The 21,938-nt window shown below is 45.6% G+C and overlaps 1 protein-coding gene across 3 annotated transcripts in view; it reads right to left on the bottom strand.

Annotated features, from left to right (window-relative positions):
* The window catches only part of CCSER1 (coiled-coil serine rich protein 1), an 857,015-nt gene that overhangs the window by 612,725 nt on the left and 222,352 nt on the right, over positions 1-21,938 (bottom strand). For all 3 annotated transcript variants that reach the window (XM_084855629.1, XM_084855630.1, XM_084855631.1), the window contains exons 2-3: positions 20,273-21,647; positions 19,773-19,960 (exon numbers count right to left, since the gene is read on the bottom strand). In XM_084855629.1, the coding sequence (XP_084711755.1) occupies positions 19,773-19,960; positions 20,273-21,605 (1,521 nt within the window). In that variant the 5' untranslated portion in view covers positions 21,606-21,647. The remainder of the gene's footprint in view (positions 1-19,772; positions 19,961-20,272; positions 21,648-21,938) is intronic.

Below are 21,938 nucleotides of genomic sequence, written 5' to 3'. Positions count from 1 at the left end.
ACTATAAGTAACTAGTAAATGCTCTGATAGTCTATGGCAGCAGAACAATACTCAGTTTCAAAGACTGGCCTCTGAAACTCCCTACTGCTCATCATCGACGCTGAAATAGGTTGTATTCTGTCTCCTCTAAAAGGGCCCTTGCAATTCTTCCATTGTTTTGCCACAGAAACTGAATTGCTAACAGAAGCACAGCAATAGATTCATATTTCCTAGACAATGAGCCAAGAATAAAGCAATTTACCTCACTGCTCAATACTTGGGTAGCCAATGATCTACTGAAATGGAAGATACATTTCCATCTCAATATAGTGAGAATCAATGAACTGGTTCACCACACTTCAAAACATGCACCACCATTCCTCTCAAAGCATCTGCAGTACATTTTTCATGGACCTGTGGCTCCATTTTGCACTACAGGTAGCTCAGGACTTGGCATTAGCATCTCTTCCTGTTAGCTTGCTTGCAAGTGACAGACAAGGAGGGGGGAATCTTTGTTAAGCTCTATACATTAGCAGGATGAGCGTCCAACACGAGAGAACAGAAGATCTCAAAACCTTTTATCTGACACCCTGCTGGAAGGGATTTTTAAAAAATAAATATTGAAAAACTGGCCATCTTTGAACTGCTTTAGTCAACAGACCCTACAAGCCTCCTACAGTACTGAAATAAAGATGCTTCAAGACACCAGTGTAACACTTGACAAAACATTATAATACCGCAACCGTTTTTTTGTTATGCAAGTCCTCTTTAGAAAGCTGAATCCTATGGAAGACTGGCATCACACATTAATGGAGCTTTTTTTCCTATATAAGCAAGCACAGCACCCCTGCTTTAGTTCTTTTCTCCCTCACCTGTAGGAACTCCAAGGAGACTGCTGAGCCTGAGTCAAAGCATCATATTCAGCATAGGTTAGACACTCAGCATCCTAGCTTTATATCCTGTTTCTTATTTTAAAAAATCACACACAAAAAGAAAAAAAAAGTTTATAATGATTAATGAACTATAGGATGGATGGCTCGTCCTTTCACGTATGTTCGAGATCTACATTCATTTGTCTACATTTCTTTGAAACATAAACACACCAACGGCACAGGCATGCTGAGCGGTACTGTCACAGCTTATTGGTGCATAATGACAGACGCTGCATCTGACAGCCAGCATCCTCCCATCTCAAATCTCTCTGGCTTGGAGACTCAGTTGGAACAGATTTGGCTTTGAGATGTATTCTGCCTTGGTGGTGAGTTGTGACCTGTGCTACAACTGCTACGAGAGCACTCTCTGAGGGGCTGCTGGCCTTTCAAAGCCTCCCTTTTCCCGTCCTTGCTATAACCCTTCTTTTCAATCTAAATACACAATGGTGCAAAGTTTGTTTGGGGCCGTTAGATGTCTCCTTATGACTTGTGATATGGTCCAAATTGGCAATTGCCTGTTTCAACATTCAAAGCTATCCTACAGTTGTCATCCAGAGGCAGCCTGGGGACAACCCTATAATGCACATCCCCTTGCCACACACTGAAACCTAGGAAAACAGGACCTGATTGTGATGGCCATAGCCAGTTATGTCCCCAGCACCCTGCGTGTGTGTGTGTGTATATATACACACCACCCTTTATTACCAAATCACACAGCAGTGTACAAAACTCATTAAAGCAATAGTTAAAGCAATACTTGATAGAGGGCCTTCTCTGCAGTGGCCCCACACCTTTTTAACAAGCTGCCCTCAGAGGTCCACCATGCTCCATCATTGCAGACTTTTAAGAAGGCCTTGAAAGCCTATTATTTTACCTCAGCCTTCTGATGATATGACCGCTATCGTTGCTGTTACTGCTGTTAACATTGTTGCTGGTTTTGGTTGGCTTTTATTATTGTTTTTATCACTTTTAATATTTTAACTGTTTTTATGTATTTTATTGCTGTAAGCCACCTTGCAAGAGCTTCTGCCCTGAAAGGCAGCCAAGAAATATTTTATATAAATAGTAATTAAAATAATAATTAAAATAAAAGACAAAAGCAAAAACAAAACGATCTTCTATGCAAAGTATTAAAATCAGCAAACACCTGGGTGGTTAGGGATGGGCGAATGAGCGAAGTTCGGGATCACTAAGATTCTCCAAACATCCTCTTGCTGCTCGTCTCATGCCCGACTCCTGTTCACGATCATTGCTTGTTTTGTGCAAAAAGGAAACCCGCCCAAATCAAGCAGCCATCGAACAGGAGATTTGCGTTAATCTCCCCAAATTTTCACAAATTTCCTCCAGAGACTATAGCAGGGCTAATTCAGTCTACTGAGGAAATGTGCGCAACTTAGAAAATACGAACAAACTGAACTTGGAATCAGGAATGAGATGAACATGAACACATATACAACTACTTTCAAATATTTTGGGCAGACACGTGCTCACGCTCACATTCACAGCTTTGGACGGCGCATACTCGGACATTTTGCAAGCAAAAATGAAATTCTCATACATCCCTAATGGGTAAACAGATGGGTTTATAATAGGCATGGCGGAGAATTCCACCAAAGATCGCAGTGAGGCTGAATGCCAGCGCATTTGGCCCCCCGAAATCCATGGTGGAATGAAGCCCCCTGCCCCCCCACTCTGTGAAATGGGCCCGGAACGGAGCCTACCTTGGTCGGCCATTCCAGTGCTCCTCGAATGGCGGCCGCGTCTGCAGCCACCATTCATGTCTTTGGAATGGCCGTGATAGGCTACGTAAATACTTAGGTAGCCTATCACGGCTAATGCAGGGACGCCATTTGCGTCCCTGTGGAGGCTGTGATAGGCTATGTAAGTATTTACATAGCCTATCACAGCAAAAAAAGGGAACGCAAATGGCGGCGGCTACGGCTGCCGCCATTTGCGTTCCCTTTTTCACCATGATAGGCTACGTAAATATTTACGTAGCCTATCACAGCTAAAAAAGGGAACGCAAATGGCGGCCGCCATGGCGGCTGCCATAGCCACCGCCATTTGCGTTCCCTCTATTTTTGCCGTGATAGGCTATGTAAATATTTACATAGCCTATCACGGCTAAAGCGGGAACGCAAATGGCATAGGGGACGCCATTTGCGTCCCTGCTTTAGCCGTGACAGGCTACATAAATATTTACGTAGCCTATCACGGGCGGGCGTAGGGATGCAAATGGCATCCCCTACACAGGACGCCATTTGCGTCCACACCAGCCTGGCAGCAGCTGGAGGCCCCACTGCAGGGGCCTGGCCGGCAGCTCTGCGGCCTGGCCGCAGAGCAGAGCCAGCTGGGCAGGTTTCCGGGGGGGAGGAACGGATTGCCTCCCCCCCCGTCGAGGATTCTGGGGGGAAGAACGGATCGCCTCCCCCCACCTGCGGAACCCGGCAGAGCCAGGTAAGCGGGGTTTTGTACACCCCTAGTTTATAACAGGTGGAGAAACATGATCCAGGATGGTTCCTGTCATGCTGCAGGGGGGAGAAAATCCCAACGGTGAGGCACAAGAGGAAAGGCCTTCCTCCCAGTTGCCATCAATTGTACCTGCACAAGCGATGGAACCACCAGGTGGCCTTGATCCACAGATCTCAATGAATGGGCAGGTTGATAGGGAAGAAGGAAAGATTTTTTAAAATTTGTCTCTGGTAAGAACATCAAATGGGCTTCCCTGACAGATCTGTCCTAAGAAGTAGAGACCGAAATGGTAAATGTCTGTTCCATTCCAGGGGAAAGCACTTCAAATGTGAATAATGAAAACACGGAAGGTATATATGGTATTGTGCGCACCATAGCAAAATTAGATTGCTTTCCTGCAGAAGCCACTGTCAGTTTTATTGCAAACAGTGCATATATTACAGGCTGATATATTCCTGTCTCCAGGAAAAATTGTCCTGCAGATAGACTTCCCTATTGCATGAAATATTAACCTGCTAAGGGTGCACAGCTATTGAGATAGACTGTCGCCTCTGACTTCCTCTTAAGTCGGAGGCGACCGCCTATCCAATGCAGAGCGGCTGAAGCATGGAGGAGAAGATTCCTTCCGTGCTCCAGCTGCCCTGCAGTTTTCCTTAGATGCCTGATTTTGGCTGTCTAAACGTGGCTTCGGGGAGGGGGCAGGAACAGGGATGGAGACCATGTAGGAAATAGTCTAATAGACCGCATAGTCTAAAATAGCTTCCACAGCCTCCTCCCCTCCCCATCCTTGGGAATGCCCTCTTTTCACCTTGTCCGTGCTCTGTGTTACGAGCACAGACAGGCACAGAGGGGCAGCCACCGTGGTTCTCTCTGCCCCAGTTATGAGGAGGAGGGGAGCACAGTTTCCCGGCTCCGAGCTCATAGTGCTGCCTATGAGTTCGGAGCGAGGAAACTGAAAATCCTATCTCCCCCAGACACTGTCTAGGGGACATAGGAGTGCTCTCTTGTTTCAGCTGTTGCATTTGTAAATCCTGCTGAGATTTTGGCAGATCCTCTGTCCCTTAGTTCTGGAAATCTGGTCTCCCTCAATTACTCCATTGTACATTGCTCTGTCGAGCTCTTTTGTTCTGCTGCGACTTTCCAAACAACATTCCAACAGGAAAGGGTGGCAATGCATGTTCTACTTACTGATGATCTAATCTCATGTAACTTTCTTTCTGGGCAGTATCCCTAACACTGCCTCTCTGCACCCACCATTTTTGTTTTTGGAGGGGAAAACAGTGCCTTTCTCTCAGGTAGGTGGTCATAGCCCCTACTTTACAGAGGATAGTCATCTCCTTTGAAGGACTATCAGAGGACAGTGCTCTCTTGGAAGGAGTCCTCTACTGGATGGGCTGTTCAGTCCAAGTCTAGTTTAAAGCTAAAGAGCCAGAAGAAGCCAGGAGAGAAGGGATCTTGAAGTTGCCCATCAACAGTTAGCACCTGGAAAGTAAACTGAGCAGGTACGCAAGTCATCTGGCCAGTCTTACCCACTATGGTGAGATGTCTTATATTTCTATTTTAATTACAGTATTTGATTTCTACAATTGCATCTATCCATATAAATTAGCATATGCACATGTTATGCGAATCTTTGGCCTCTCTTTTTGGTAATGTGTTCCCTCTTTTTTGGCAATATGTACATCGCGAACCTAATCCCAGGCCTGCAGAACATGTGACTCACCAAGGTGAACCTGACCCACAAGTAGGGATGGATGGGCACCCCCACACACACCTGGGTTCTCCAGGTACCTGCCCAGCCCCTGCCCCTGCTCACCTGACCCCAGACCTGTGCTCGAGCCCCTATGTGCGAAAAAATGTGCACATAGACATATATGCAAAATGGAGCCATGAATCACCCAATTGCACAAGATTCACGGCACCACTTTGCATATAAGTCTATGGGTACAGTGTTGCGATTGCCATGTTTTTTCAAAACATTGCAATCGTGACGGGGAGGCGGATGGGGTCCGAGTAAGTTGTGGGTGACTCAGTGAGCATGGGAGGCAAGCGCTCAGTGGGAGCAGCTCAGAGGGCATGAGCGGTCCGCCGAAATCCCAGACCGAGATGGGTGTCTGCACCATCCCTACCCACAAGCCATGCATGGTAGCCTGTGAAATGCTTGACAGAGCTCCTATTTTGCAGTCACAGACAGGCATCAAAAATAGGAGATTTGTTGAGCTCCTGGTAGAGAGCTGAAGGACTTTGTTTGGCTTGATGACCCAAGAGTTCCACAAGTCTACTTGATTTTAGCCCTTGGCTCCCCTTATCCCAACATGGAACAAGATTTTTGCCTGCTAGAAAGAAGCCTTTCTTCCTCGGGTTCTGCATTTTGCTGCCACAGCACATTCTTCACTATTAACCTGATTGGCCTCCTTTTTATTTCCCTTCTCTTCTTCTTTATGCCCCTCCCCAAATAGCATCTCTCCAATGCCCAGTTCATATGTTGTCCTTCCCCCATGGCTTCTTCCAGCAACATGAACAGTTCAATGCCTTTTCACATGAGCCCTATGCAGGCATTTGCTTGCACATGAGTAGGGTTAAACTGTGTAAGGCAGGGGTCCCCAACCTTTTCTGACCTGTGGGCACATTTGAGAAATTGAGAAACTGCTGTGGGCACCACCACAAAATGGCTCCCATGGAGGATGTGGCTAGCCACATAATGGCTGCTCTGGGGGCCTGGCTAGTCAAAAGAGGTGTGAGGAAGAGAAAGAGCAAGGCAAGAGGCTGAGAGTGTGAGAAACAGTGAGCTAAAAAGTGGGGGAGAGAAATAGTGAAGTGAGGGGGAAATAGCAAGGCAAAGGGGTAGAAGGGAGAGAAAGCGCAAGGCTAGAGTCTAGAGGGAGAGAAAGAAGACTGTCCTAATATTTCCCAAGGTTTTTATTTTAAAACATTTTTTTTCTGAAGGGGGCAATGAGTGGAGAGCTTGGTGGGCACCACTGGAGGTCCCCGCAGGTGCCATGGCACCCACGGGCACTGTGCTGGGGACCCCTGGTGTAATGGACATGGACATTCACACAAGCTTTGCAACATGTCTGCACACCCAGCTATATCATATGTATTTGCACGTTCAGCACGATGATCCGAGTAGGATTCTGAAGCCACGCTCCATTCTTACAGAGCCCGATTCAGATCTTCATGCTGAACACGCCAAGAGCTATAATGTCTCCAGTAATGTTTGGGACTGGGGGTTACACGTGTGCCCACACCCCCTACACAGTTTAGCCCTACCCATGTTGCAATCGAATGCCTGCATTGGGCTATGGCTGGCTGCTTGCGTAAAGCAGTGCTTTAGACCAATTCGAAGCATGATAGGGAAAGCCCATCAATTTTGGTGTGGGCGGCAATTTCTTGTCATGGTTATAGCCTGCCTGAATAGCAGTCTATCGCAGTTGCATAAAAGCATGAAACCTTTGAACTTACCAATGTTCAAAGGGTGCAACAGCTGTAGATCCAACTTTTGACAACTACGGTAGGAAATACACAGTTGGCTAGAGGGGTTTGTTTTCAACAGGTTCTTATGTAAGCATGAATGCTGTCAGCTGAGTTGACCTTAAAATTGGAAGAACAGAAAATGCTCCATTCCCAAACTGCTACTTTGCTGTGTTTTTATGCTAATAACACCTGAAATTTAGCTCTCCCTCTGCTGCACTAAATAAATGAGGTCCAGAACGCTGTTTACTTACAAGTTCTGCATTGATCTCATTCAGAGAATATTGCTCAGCCTTTTGTAGCCAAGCAGCAGTGACAGCTTGCATTTTAACCAGGATCCCAAACTCCCTCCTGGAAAGGAACAGGTTGCCACATTGACCGGAGACAGAGAAATTAAATTATGTACTCTGTACACACGTTAAGGCTTACCAAACCCGCACCCATGTGAAGAATGATATCATTGCCTTATTGCAGGGCTGTCAACTTGTGGCCCTCCAGATGTTTTGGCCTACAGCTTCCATCAGGACTCACCACTGGCTATGCTGGCTAGGGCTGATGGGAGTTGAAGTCCAAAATGTCTGGAGGACACTTGCCTTATAGGGAGAGCCACAGATAACCCTACACTAGTAAAAGTATCCAAATCCTGCAACAAGAAAAACAAACTGATGGAATATTCTCCAGCCTGAATAAACGACAAGCCAATTTGTACATTACACTCTACATTGCAATATCTATCTATCTATCTGTCTGTCTGTCTGTCTGTCTGTCTGCATTTCTATACTGCCCAATAGCCGAAACTCTCACTATATGTTGCATAGCTCTGTTTATGTCTGGAAGCAGGACTATGTCATCAACTGCTTACGGATGGCGGAGAATTTCATTTCAGTTTGTTTTCGATGAGATATTATCAAAATTAAAAATTTTCTTCACGTTCAGAATGGAAAGAACTTGAGAACTGAAAAAAATTGAATGTGAGAGAAATCATAAATGATAGATTCAACAGTTCAAGCCCAGGTCTGGATCTTACCTTTAAAGACCTAAACAGGTTCGAATCTAGGTATCTGATCCAGGTGCCCCCTTCTATATGAAGCTGCCCAAATTCTCCAATCATCCTTAGTGCCAGGGATGAGTCCAAGCCCCTGACAGCTCCGATTCCAAATCAGAGTTGGATCAGCTAGATCAGAGCCTGGGGGAGGAACTTTCCCTAGAGCCCCAAGATGCTGGGAAAGATTCCTCTGAAGGCCTTGTCAAACAGATGGCCCAGGCTGCATCGCTGCCTCCTCCCTCCACTGTGAGAACTCAAGTTTTGGAGGAGGAGGAGGAGGAGGAGGGGCATGACCTGAGAGATGCTAAGGCACGTGCAAAGCAAAGCGGGAAAAGTTAGGGGCACGGGTCAGATGCTCTGCCAGGATAGCCACTCTTAGAAGTAGGGATGTATGAAAGTCACTCACCTGGTCTTGCAGCTTGCTTCACAGTGGGGGGGAGGTGCTTCGCTTCTCCCCCCGACGTTCAGGCCGGGGGGGGGAGGCTTCCCGCCTTGCCCGGCCGAAATTCAGGCCGGGGGGGAGGCTTCCCGCCTCGCCCGGCCGAAATTCAGGCCGGGGAGAAGCGCCCCATCTCCCCGGCCGCGAACTTCAAAAGAAAAAAAAAAAAAGCCCCGTGATAGGCTACGTGACGATTTACGTAGCCTATCACGGCTACATCTGCAAAGTCAGCCGTGATAGGCTACGTTAATCGTCATGTAGCCTATCACAGGTGACTTAAAAAAAAAAAAAAAAAGCGCGTACACAAATGGCAGCCCCCATAGGGAGCCGCCATTCGCATTCCTTATTTGGTCCCTGTAGTCTACGTAAAGATTTACATAGACTACGGCGAAAATAAGGGCAACTTCACTACTCTCCAGTTTGTCTTCTCTGATTAGAGATCGCAGATTAGTTGTTCAGGGCCTGGGGCAGTCTGAGAGCTTCCTTGAATCTGCATTTGTGGAAAAGGCTAATCTCCAGAAAAATAAAGTCGTAATAGCCTGAAGCTTTGACCCTCTGTGGTGCTGATTGCGAAGGGGGAGGATGATCAATTCCTGACACTTAGAGGCCTTTTTCTGAACCCCTACCCACCCCCAACTTCTGAAGCAAGGTAGGTGTTGACTACAGATGTATGAGAAATCCATTTCAGTTCTTTTTTTAGCAGGATTTACCCAGTTAGCAACTTCCAGACAGAACATAGACTCGAATGCACTCTGCAGTTGAAGTCCGTATAATTCTGAGCTTGCAGTATGATTCGCGGACACCCACCCACCCAAAATGTGTCCAACAGCATGAGTACATTTGAAAAATGAGCATGAAAAAATGAGTACTTTCGAAAAATGACCACAAATACATTTTAATCAATGGGAGAAGAATGAGTACATTTCAAAGATGCGTACAGCTGATGGGTACATTTGGAAAAATACACATGGATTTTCATGCAAAAAGAAAAAAAAACAAAGCCCACAATCTGATAACAGACTCAAATCAGTGCAAGCTTCGAGAGGAAATCCAGAGAACTTTGGTAAGCTTGGGTTTTGCTAGAGATGTTAAGAGAATTCCACCACGGATTTCAGTGAGGCAGAATGCACTGGCATTCGGCCTCCAGAAACCCGTGGCAGAGCAGAGCCAACCGGGGGAATCCCCCCGGGACGAAGCTTACCTGGGGCGGATGTTCCAGCAGCAGCGGCTCCAGCGGTGGCTCCGGCGGCAGAAGCTGGTCTCTTGGCCAGCTGCTGTAGCCGCAACTGGTGGCCACCATAGCATTTCTGTAGCCTATCACGGCAAAGAGCAAGGGCGCAAACGGCGGCCGCTACGCCATTTGCGCCACTGCTCTTTCCGTGATAGGCTACGTAAGTATTTATGTAGCCTATCACGGTAAAGGCAGCCACGCAAATGGTGGCCGCTATGCCATTTGCATAGCTGCCTTTACCGTGATAGGCTACGTAAATACTTATGTAGCCTATCACGGAAAGAGCAGCGGCGCAAATGGTGTAGCGGCCGCCGTTTGCGCCCCTGCTCTTTTCCGTGATAAGCTACGTAAATACTTACGTAGCCTATCATGGCAATCTGGCAGGATGCAGAGTGGACGGAACTCTGGCTGCAGATGGCACTGGCTGGCGGCTCCGCAGAGCCGCCGCGGAGCAGAGCCAGCCAAGGAGGATTCCGGGGGGAGGGACGGAGCGCCTCCCCCTCCCCCATCCTTCATGGATGACTGCCTTGTTCTGGCAAAGGGGCTTGCGTAACTCAGTGAAGCCATAAGCTATGCCGTGCAGGGCCACCCAAGACAGACAGGTCATGGCAGAGAGTTCTGACAAAATGTGGTCCACTGGAGAAGGAAATGGCAACCCACTCCAGTATTCTTGCCAAGAAAACCCCATGGAACGTATCACAAGGCTAAAAGAGATGACGCTGGAAGATGAGCCCCTCAGGTCAGAAAGTGTCCAATATACTACTGGGGAAGAGCAGAGGGAATTTCCAAGTAGTGCCAGAAAGAGTGAAGCGGCTGGGCCAAAGCCAAAAGGACACTCAGCTCTGGATGTGTCTGGTGGTGAAAAGAAAGTCCAATGCTGTAAAGAACAATATTGTTTAGGAACCTGGAATGTAAGATCAATGAATCAAGGTAAGTTGGAGGTGGTCAAACATGAGATGGCAAGATTGAACATCGACATCTTGGGAATCAGCGAACTAAAATGGACAGGCATGGGCGAATTTTATTCAGGTGACCATTATATCTACTACTGTGGGCGAGAATCCCTTAGAAGAAATGGAGTAGCACTCATAGTCAATAAAAGGGTGGGAAAAGCAGTACTGGGGTACAATCTCAAAAACGATAGAATGATCTCAGTACGAATCCAAGGCAAGCCATTCAACATCACAGTAATTGAAGTCTATGCCCCAACCACTGAGGCCGAAGAAGCTGAGGTTCATTGGTTCTATGAAGACCTACAACACCTTCTAGAACTAACACCAAAAAAATATATCCTTTTCATCATAGGGGATTGGAATGCTAAAGCAGGAAGTCAGGAAATCACCGGGATAACAGGCAAGCATGGCCTTGGTGTACAAAATGAAACAGGAAAAAGGCTAATCGAGTTCGGCCAAGAGCACACACTGATCATAGCAAACACTCTTTTCCAACAGCACAAGAGGCAACTCTACACATGGACATCACCAGATGGTCAATATCGAAATCAGACTGATTATTTACTTTGCAGCCAAAGATGGAGAAGCTCTATACAGTCAGTCAAAACAAGACCTGGAGCTGACTGTGGCTCTGATCATGAGCTGCTTCTTGCAAAATTTCAGCTTAAATTGAAGAACGTAGGGAAAATCACTAAACCATTCAGGTATGACCTAAATCATATCCCTTATGAATATACAGTGGAGGTGACTAATAGATTTCAGGGATTAGACCTGATAGACAGAGTGCCTGAGGAACTATGGACGGAGGTCCATAACATTGTTCAGGAGGCAGCAACTCAATCCATCCCCAAAGAAAAAGAAATGCAAGAAAGCCAAGTGGCTGTCTGATGAGGCTTTACAAGTAGCTGAAGAAAGAAGGGAAGCGAAAAGCAAGGGAGAAAGGGGAAGATATATCCAACTGAATGCAGAGTTCCAGAGAATAGCAAGGAGAGACAAGAAGGCCTTCTTAAATGAACAATGCAAAGAAATCGAGGAAAACAATAGAATGGGAAAGACTAGAGATCTTTTCAAGAAAATCGGAAATCTCAAGGGAATGTTTTGTGCAAAGACTGGCATGATAAAGGATAAAGAAGGCAGGGACCTAACAGAAGCAGATGAGATTAAGAAGAGGTGGAAAGAATACACAGAAGAACTATACAAGAAAGATCTGAATGTCCCTGATAGCCATGATAGTGCGGTCACGGAACTTGAGCTGGACATCCTACAGAGGGCCTTAGGAAGCATCACTAACAACAACACTAGCGGAGATGACAGTATTCCAGCTGAGCTATTTAAAATCCTAAAAGATGATGCTGTTAAAGTGCTGCACTCAGTATGCCAACAAATTTGGAACACTCAGCAGTGGCCACAAGACTGGAAAAGGTCAGTTTACATTCCAATTCCAAAGTAGGGTAATGCCAAAGAGTGTTCAAACTATCGTACAATTGCGCTCATTTCACATGCCAGCAAAGTTATGCTCAAAATCCTACAAGCTAGGCTTCAGCAGTATGTGAACCAAGAACTACCGAAAGTACACGCTGGGTTTCGAAGAGGCAGAGGAACTAGAGATCAAATCGTCAACATTTGCTGGATTTTTTTTTTATTTTTTTTACAATATTATATACCACTCCTCATCAGAAGATTTTGGAGCAGTGAACAACATAAGAATAAAACAATGGTTAAAAGAGTTAAAAGAGTTAAAACATTTTTTAAAAGACAAATCCCAACGAAGTGGAATTCAACAACCCCCCCCCCACAGCTGGTCATGCAAGGAAGGCCTCTTGAAAGAACATCTTCAGGAGGCACCGGAAAGAGCATAATGTTGGCGCCTGCCTGACCTCTAAAGGCAGGGAATTCCACAGGAAGGGGGCCACCACACTGAAGGCTCTTCTCCTGGTGGACTTCAACTGGGACATAGGTCCATGTGGAACCACCAGGAACATGCCCTCTGATGACCGGGCAGGTTGGTAGGGAAGGAGGCGCTCTCTCAGGTATCCTGGTCCCAAGTTGTTTAGGGCTCATGGATCATGGAGAAAGCAAGAGAATTCCAGAAAAACGTCTATTTCTGCTTCATTGACTACGCTAAAGCCTTGGATTGTGTGGATCACAACAAACTGTGGCAAATTCTTAAAGTGATGGGAGTACCAGACCACCTTACCTGTCTCCTGAGAAACCTGTACGAGGGTCAAGAAGCAACAGTAAGAACCAGACATGGAACAACCGATTGGTTCAAAATTGGGAAAGGAGTACGACAAGGCTGCATATTGTCCCCCTGCTTATTTAACTTATATGCAGAGTACATCATGAGAAATGCCGGGTTGGATGAATCAGAGGTCGGAATTAAGATTGCTGGGAGAATTATCAACAACCTCCGATATGCAGACGATACCACCCTAATGGCAGAAAGCGAAGAGGATCTCAAGAGCCTCTTGTTGAGGGTGAAAGAGGAGAGTGCAAAAGCTGGTTTGAAACTCAACATTAAAAAAACTAAGATCATGGCATCTGGCCCCATCACTTCCTGGCATATAGAAGGGGAAGAAATGGAAGCAGTGACAGATTTTACTTTCTTGGGCTCCAAGATCACCGCAGACGGTGACTGTAGCCATGAAATTAAAAGACGCTTGCTCCTTGGGAGGAAAGCTATGGCCAACCTAGACAGCATAGTAAGAAGCAGAGACATCACCTTGCCGACAAAAGTCCGTCTAATCAAAGCTATGGTTTTCCCAGTAGTAATGTATGGATGTGAGAGCTGGACTATAAGGAAGGCTGAGCGCCGAAGAATTGATGCTTTCGAACTGTGGTGCTGGAGAAGACTCCTACGAGCCCCTGGACTGCAAGGAGGTCAAATCAGTCCATCCTAAAGGAAATCAACCCTGACTGCTCATTGGAAGGACAGATAATGAAGGTGAAGCTCCAATATTTTGGCCACCTAATGCGAAGAGAAAACTCCCTGGAAAAGACCCTGATGCTGGGAAAGACTGAAGGCAAAAGGAGAAGGGGACGGCAGAGGATGAGATGGCTAGATAGCATCACCGATGCAATGAATATGAACTTGAGCACGCTCCGGGAGAGAGCGCAGGACAGGAAGGCCTGGCGTGCTATGGTCCATGGGGTCACAAAGAGTCGGACACGACTGAACGACTGAACAAAATGTATGGCTGTGAGAGCTGGACTATAAGGAAGGCTGAGCGCCGAAGAATTGATGCTTTTGAACTGTGGTGCTGAAGAAGACTCTTATGAGTCCCCTGGACTGCAAGGAGGTCAAATCAGTCAATCTTAAAGGAAATCAACCCTGACTGCTCATTGGAGGGACAGATACTGAAGCTGAAGCTCAAATATTTTGGCCACCTAATGCGAAGAGAAAACTCCCTGGAAAAGACCCTGAAGCTGGGAAAGATTGAAGGCAAAAGGAGAAGGGGACGGCAATGAGGACACTCCAGGAGAGAGCGCAGGACAGAAAGCCCTGGCATGCTATGGTCCATGGGGTCACGAAGAGTTGGATATGACTTAACGACTGAACAACAACAACAATAAATGAACAAATGGATAAAGAAATTCTGTACAAGGCTATCATCCAAACTACCCTCACAGGTAGTTTTACTCTAATTGCCCTCAAATGGTTGTCATTGTTGTTGTTTTCTAATTGTTTCTGGGATATAACTGGAAGCTGGGGTATAGTTCAGATATGTTCTCTGACCATATCTCTGATCAGTGCTGGCTCCAAGGTTAAAGGGACCCTCTGGAAAGCATTGTGTGATGCTGCCCTTCCCACAATAGTGGAGCCTCTCTATATTTTCTGAAGGGCCATGGGGGGCTTACTTTAGTGGCACCACCGACCCTAGCAGCTGCCATTTCCCCCCCATTATGTTGGGTCAATTAAACTTCCGAGGCATTGTTGAAAACCAAGATGGTGGCTGGCTTGAGCCAGTATGACTGCAAGTGTCTGAGAATGATGTCTGTTGGCAACAAGCCCTTATTTGGAAGCAGATGGACATGGAAGGGGACCCCATTATCTACTTCCTCTCTAGATTTGCAACCCAGAGCCCAGTTCAGCATGAAGCTTTCTCTCTCCAGTTTGTGACAACACAGCAACCTTGACTTCAACCCTCTTCAAAAATATATTAGCTGGAAATGACTGGAAGAAAGCTCAAACCAATGAATGCAGGAAAGCTCACACTGATAACATTTCTTGCTTCCCTGGATTAACTAATTAATGACATATTTTATCTGCTGCCTAGAATGCATGACTTTCTCTTTTTGATAAAGCAGAGTAACATCAACATCTTGTGGAATAAATAAATTACTGCAGGGATAACCATTTAAAAAAGAAGAAACCCAAACGCCCAAAAGTTTTAAAAAGAAATAGATGTCACTTCTGACTGAAAACCACTCGTAGAATTATTTGTGAAAATACTTGCAACCTATTCAGAAGCTGAATTTAATCTGAATGAGGAGTTATTTTGTTCTAGCACTGGAACCTTAAGAAAAAAGAAAAGAGACAGAGTAAAACGCCAACTGTCAGCCACATGATACAATGACTGGAAGCAAGCAATAAGCAAAAGGCTTAAATAACAGGATGTAATAATGGGGAAGGGGAATGTTGAATGGTACCCATGGTCCTTTCTTGTAAAGGGGTAATAATTTCATCACCACAGGAATCAAATCAAATTACATCTCCCTGCAATGAGCTCAGTTGCAAAGGGTAAGAGGCAGCGATAGCTGCAGTGCACACACAAAATATACCACTGATGTGTTAATATTATGCTTGTGTATTCTCTAACACCGAGAAGTATCGCTCAGGCTTTGAGTTACAGCCACATACTAAAGGCCTGATGTTCCTGAAGGAATACTTCGATCAGTTAGCTGCTTAAAAAAAAGAACACCCGTTACCTAGATACTGTTTCATTTCTGCCCCCCGCCCCCGTTGGTTCCCTTTGCTCTTTAGCTTAACATTCTGTGAAAACCTGCTATCTTATCAGTCTTTCTGGGTCCAGATATTCCCTCGCCACTGAAGGAAAAGGGAAGTCATCGCTTACTGCCAGTGACAGGGGGAAAACAACAAGGATCTTAAAAGGCTCCCTTTCTTTTGTGTCTGAAGGGCATCTTACTACAAAGCTTCTTTTACACAAAACATCTTCTTGGAGATACCAAGAATTGGATAACTATATTTATTTCTACAAAGATGGTTTTAAAAAATGCAATGCTGCCCTCTTCAGGAAAAGCACTGGACTCCATTGAAGGCTAACTAAATGCTCCAGCTTTAGTTCTTCCAGTTTTCTTATCGTTTTCAGCACTGTTTTGTACCCCAAATGTACTCCTTGCTTAAGTAAATATCTTAATATAATAAGAAGTTTGCAGTATGTGTTAAGTTGTAGATTTTGGACATTTACTGGGTTCTTGCAGGTATCTTTGTGAAGAACAGAAGATGAAGGTGATACTTAGTTTACAAAATATGCTCAGGAACGTAGGAAAAAACAGCTTACAGTGTAAACAGAGCAGAAGATGGGCCCCCATCTATTGAAATAGGACCTTAGCATGTGGAGGGAGAAGATTTAGTTAGGATGGATGAGAATTTCCTTTCATTTCAGTTTTTTTAAAGAATTTACCAAATTCATAAAATCCTCCATATTTGGGACAAAAAGATGTTGAGATTTTTTATTTTTAAAAAAATCTAATATAGGAAAAAACTGAAACTGACAGATGCATCCATCCAGGCTCAGGGCTTTGAGTGCTTGAATCTTGAGAGTCTGGGTTTGAATCCCTGTGTATTCAACCATGTTTGTTGTGCTGAATTAAGGTTGTTGTTCAGTTGTTAAGTCGTGTCCGACTCTTCGTGACCCCATGGACCATAGCACGCCAGGCCTTCCTGTCCTCCGCTCTCTCCCGGAGTGTGCTCAAGTTCATATTCATTGCATCGGTTGCTACCTCTTTATTCTGACAAGCTCCTCATCTTTAACAGGAACATGTCAGGCGGGTATATCATGGCCCTCCCCATGCAGGAAATAGCTATACCTATCTGAGTGCAGACAGGTGAGGATTTCGTTTCAGTTTGGTTTTAATAAGAATTTACCAGAATTCCCAAATTTCTTCATATCTGGGACAGAAAGAGCCTGAGATTTTAAAAAAAATGAATGTGTGAGAAAGTGAAACTGACAGACTCATCCATCCTTAAATTTGGGGGACTTTCCAGCAAAAGGCCATCGCTGGTCCCTCTTGATCTGTGAAGGAGAGTGAGGAGTGAGGACTGGAACAATCCCAAAGATTGCTTTGAAGTAGCATCTCACGTCACACAGGTCTGGTCCCCATTCCTCACTTCTGGGCGCCTGTCCTGTGGTGCACCTAGGGAGATCTGAGGCAGTGCAAGAGAGATGTGCTGACTCTGACCTTGCCATGCCAGTATCATAATGCCCTTACGGCACAGCCACACTTGGACTACCGTATAAAGTTCTGGTCGCCGCATTTTTAAAAAAAGATGCTGTAAAGCTGAAAATGCTGATGCTAGGGAAAGCGGAAGGCAAAAGGAAGAGGGGCCGACCAAGGGCAAGATGGATGGATGATATTCTGGAGGTGACGGATTCAACCTTGGGGGAGCTGGGGGTGGCGACGGCCGACAGGAAGCTCTGGCATGGGCTGGTCCATGAAGTCACGAAGAGTCGGAAGCAACTGAATGACAACAACAGAGCTGAAAAAGGCACCAAAAAGAACAACCCAAAAAAATCAAGGGCCTGCAACAACTCTTCTTTGAGGAAAGGCTGCAGCCTTTGGGGCTTTTTAGTTTATAGGGGAAGGTGACTAAGGAGGCAACCGATCAAAGTTTTATAAAATTATACACGGTGTCGAAAAAGTGTGTAGAGAGATGCGTTTTTTTCCCTCATTCTCTCCTAATAATAGACCTGGGGGAGGGATCATCCAATGAAGCTGATGGGCAGGAGAGTCCAGGTAGACTAAAAAGAAGTAACATCTTCACAAAACAAATAATTAATTTATGGGGTTCAGTGCCACAAGGTGTGGTGATGATGGCATTAGCAGGGGTTAGAAAAATCCATGGAGAATAAGCCTATCCACATCTACTAGTCATGGTTGGCTATATATAAACTCCAGGTTCAGAACAAGCATGTCTGGAAATACCAGTTGATGTAGAACAACAACACGAACGAGTTATTGCCCCCATGTGCCGCTTATGGGGTTGCCGGAGGTATCTGACCGACCACTGTGGGAAACTGGATGCTGGACTAGAAACATGGACCATTTGGTCTGATCCAGCAGAGAGTTTCTTATGTGAACTAAGAATGGTGGCGTTGACTAGATAGGTCCTCACTGGACTATGGGGCTTGATAAATGTGCCACCTGATTGACTACCCTAGGCACTGGCCTATGTGGCACATGTGGGTGTTAAAGGAAGGAAGGAAGGAAGGAAGGAAGGAAGGAAGGAAGGGCATCTGGTGCAGTGGGGTATGTTCCCCAGCCTCACACACTCATTCAGGTGTGGTCCACCTAAATTAGAAAGGTGGTCCACAGCCAGATTCAGCTGCAGAGCTGGAAACTGGAGCAGAATCAGCATCGCATAAACGAGGGGTAGACAAGTTGTGGCTAAAACATCTGGGGGAGCTACAACTTCCATCAGCCGTAGCCAGCATGGTCAATGGTGAGAGCTGATGGTAGCTGTAGGCCAAACCACCCGGAGGGCCACAAGTTAACCCACCCTTGGCATAAGCAGTGGCAATAATGAGCTGGCGGCACTTCAAGTGGAGGTAGCTCAGGACACCCACAGTAAACACAAGTGGAGTCCACAATCTGTCACAGATTTCTACTTCTGTTTTAAGTCTTGCAGCAATTATCGCCTGGCTTAAGAAATTCACTAGATTGCTGAGACACTCATGATTAATGCTTACAGAGGAGAATTATATTAGACCTAATTATGTCTAACTGTTTACACCTGAAGATCCTGACAAAGAGCTATTACTAAATTAAAGTTACAACTTTGCTATATGCATGCAGCACATGTCAGAAAGGGGTGATTCTCCCTAGACACCCCTTCCTGATCAAAAGCCTCTTCCCTTTCTTTAAGAGGCCAGTGTTACAGAGAGTACTGGGAACAAGACAAAACTTGTGTTCACCACTGACTCAGCATCATCTAATCATTTTTATTCCATAAAACTGAGAATAAAAGTTTTGAGAATTCTGAGAATTGCTATGTTATAGCAAAACACATTACCGCTGGGCTCATAGAAACCCTCCACTGGGGCATTATTATGACACTATGGTATATATCCATATTCTAGATTTACTACCCCACCTTGCAATGCCTCTCCAAGGTCTCAGACAGAGGACTTCTGCAGCTCTGCTACCCAAGATCCCTTTAAACTGGAAATGCCCCAAACTGAAGCTGGGGCATTTCTACATGCAAAACTTGTGGACTAATATGAGCCATGTAATTTCCCTCTTAATATTTCCATTCTGCACTTGTAGATAGCAGTACTTGCCCTGTCTAGCTCACCTCAAGTTTCCCAGGAAAACCAACCTCTACCAGTTGCACTTACTAGAAGAGATAAATCCAGCTATGCAGGATGGCTGGGACTTTCAGGACCCTGGACAGATCTATGCTAGCTCACTCACTCAGGGACCATTCTTGTCTCAGCAACATGCAAAGGCCTTCTGAAGCTTTCTGAAGGCTGGCAGGTCTGGATCTGTTGTTAACTCTGCCCCCTCTGAGGAGCCATCTACTTCTTAAAGGGCCATTGTCCAGTTCTGCACCCGCTGGCTCCTGCCACATAGGACTGCATCAGAGGGGTGCCCACTAAGTCCGAGGAATATGACAAAGCCACTTCCTCCAGCCTGGAAGGTCCCAGAATAGCAGATGATGGATTAACTGGATGATGCCTCCTCCCACTCTGAGCTTTCCTCTGAGGTCAGAGAACATGAAGGTACCAAGGCAAACAGGCAGCAATGTGCCTGTGGCTGCCTAGTGAGTCTGTGGCTGGGCAACCATTTGAATTCTAACCTAGCTCTTTTTTAAAAGAAACAAACCAATTTCATGCTCTACAAGTCTGATAATATGTTATTTATTGCAGTTCTGACCATTTCCTGTCTTACGATCATATCTTCATCTTTGTACATCTGCGTGCCATGTTTTAGAAGCTGCTATCACATTTCTGTTCACAGGAAGCAAAGGAAATGCCCCACCATGCTGAGTGAGGTTTTGCAAACTTACCATGCTGTTCATTTTAGATGATGAGGAACTCGTTCTTTGCTTTCGCAAACTGTTCATTTCTTCTGGGTTTCCATCCTTTGGTTTTAAGATCATCCGGCTACTTCCAGCAGTGCCTTCTGATGAGGATCTCAGACGTTTTTCTACAAATCTTCCTTCTCGATATGGGCTAAAACTACTGGCAAGAGTCACTGTGAAGAGAGAGAGAGTGAGTCAGACAATTAGCACCTATGTTGCAAAACACTCTTCACAAACATTTGTTCCACATTAATTGGAAGAAGGTCTTTTCAAAAGCCCAGCACCTCATCTTGCCAGGGCCAAATTGTGAGATACTTCTCCAGTAACTTTAGCCCACAGATATTAAAGGTCCTCAACAACAGTACCTTTGTGCCATCCCAAGTATACACAGCCCCAGCTGAATGCAATTTGTATGTACTTGGAAACTCCTACAGATTTTTAGAAAATGACACTTTCAGAAGGCAACAAAAACTACCCATACGTACCCGTCGTGTGATTTATTTCGCACCCCTGTTGCATTTGAAAGGGCTGAGGTTCAGAAGTCGAAGGGATGATCTTGGACTCAATTCCTAGGATGGTTTCTTTAAAGTGATCAGGTGCTCTTATATCTTGTTGGTCCCTATGCGATCCCTGTGCTTTTGCAGATTGTTCAGTTATTTCTCCCTGGTTTAAGACAAAGGGTTTTAATTGTGCTTCATCTCCTGAGTTTGCTTCTTCTGGTTGGTTGGTCTGTTCAGCAGGGAGCTCTTGCAATAATACTTTTGCATGGTTTCTATGAGAATGAAGGGTTTCAGATGCAGCACTAGCTTCATTGAGCAGTACGTTTCTAGCCCTGTGACTTTCAGGTGATATAACTGCACAATGGGAAATACTTTCCACACGATCTGTTTTCCTTGAAAGGAGAGAAGGAGGAGCAGCAACAGGACTGGGGAAGACTTGAGAGGTAGAAACATTGTGGGCAAAGGTTTCCGCATGCACATTTCCACAGTTGGGCAGCCCATCAACCTCCGAAACTGAATCCTCAGTCAATGCTAGAAACTCAGACGGCGTCTGTACTGTGGTCAGGTCAGCGGAAAGCATCGGTGACTGTAAAGAGCTGCCTACACATTCTATGACCTCAGCAGAACATGAAGGAGAGGACGCCGCCAACACAGGCTCACTTTCAACACTGTTTTTAATATCCAACAAGCAAGGAGATGGCGGCACACAGGAAACTGACTGGCTTTGAGGGACTGGCTTTGAAAACCTGTAGTGTGTTGAGAAGGATTTGGGAAGAAGTTTCCTTGTGGAATGTTTAACAGAGAACCTGCTTTGTTCCTCTGCAAAGCCAGAGTCATCGCCTTCATTTTTCCCAGACCTTATACAATTTATGAAGACATTCTTATTGGCCGAAGGCTCCTTCCCCTTTTCAAAATCCTCCGTCAAGGACCTTGTTATCTTTTTGCTTCGAGAGCTTCCAAAGCCGACCGAATGCCTCCCTCCACTTTTCACGTGCTCCTCCAAATTGAGCTTCCGCAAAGTGCTGTTGTGGCTAGACTGAGCACCGTTCAAAATGCCCACGTTTTGGCTTGGAGATTCCGCTTTCTGTGCACTCCCTTTCTTGTGGTGGAAGCTAATGGAAGGTGTGCGGAAGAGGCTCCTGCGTTTGCCTGTGCTACCTGAACTAGAATTGGTGCTGGAGGGAGAAGAGCTGTGAACACCAATCGTACTGTTGGAAGTTGGCGATGATGGAAGGGAATCGTGCCTTCGGCTAATACTCCTCCGGAATATTGGCAATCGGGACACAATGATGGAACGTCTTGATCCTGAGTCCCCCATCAGGACCTGTTGTGCTTGGCCAGTATCAGCCAATATTAAAATCTGGATAGGTGGAAAAGAAAAGTTGTGTATTATTATCATCATCATATGGAGAAGAGAAGGTCGACATATTCAACTCTGAATTCCATACATATGAAAAGATCTATCAGAGTCAAAAGGCTAGAAAGAACAAGAAGATCAAGCCCTTTATGTTTCAGGATAGAGGTCCCACACCCATGACGTAACACACGACTGAAACCAGGATCATAAAAGAACATTGCACTGCCTGCAACAAATGGTTGGAAAATAGAAGTGCAGGTAGTTCAAACCGGGTTACAGTATCACAGACAAGTT

This window comes from Heloderma suspectum, chromosome 5 (genome assembly GCF_057233095.1).
Source record: "Heloderma suspectum isolate Gila_16-S chromosome 5, 16-S_ref, whole genome shotgun sequence".
NCBI classification, from domain to species: domain Eukaryota; kingdom Metazoa; phylum Chordata; class Lepidosauria; order Squamata; family Helodermatidae; genus Heloderma; species Heloderma suspectum.
This window is presented reverse-complemented; position numbering and strand designations above follow the sequence as displayed.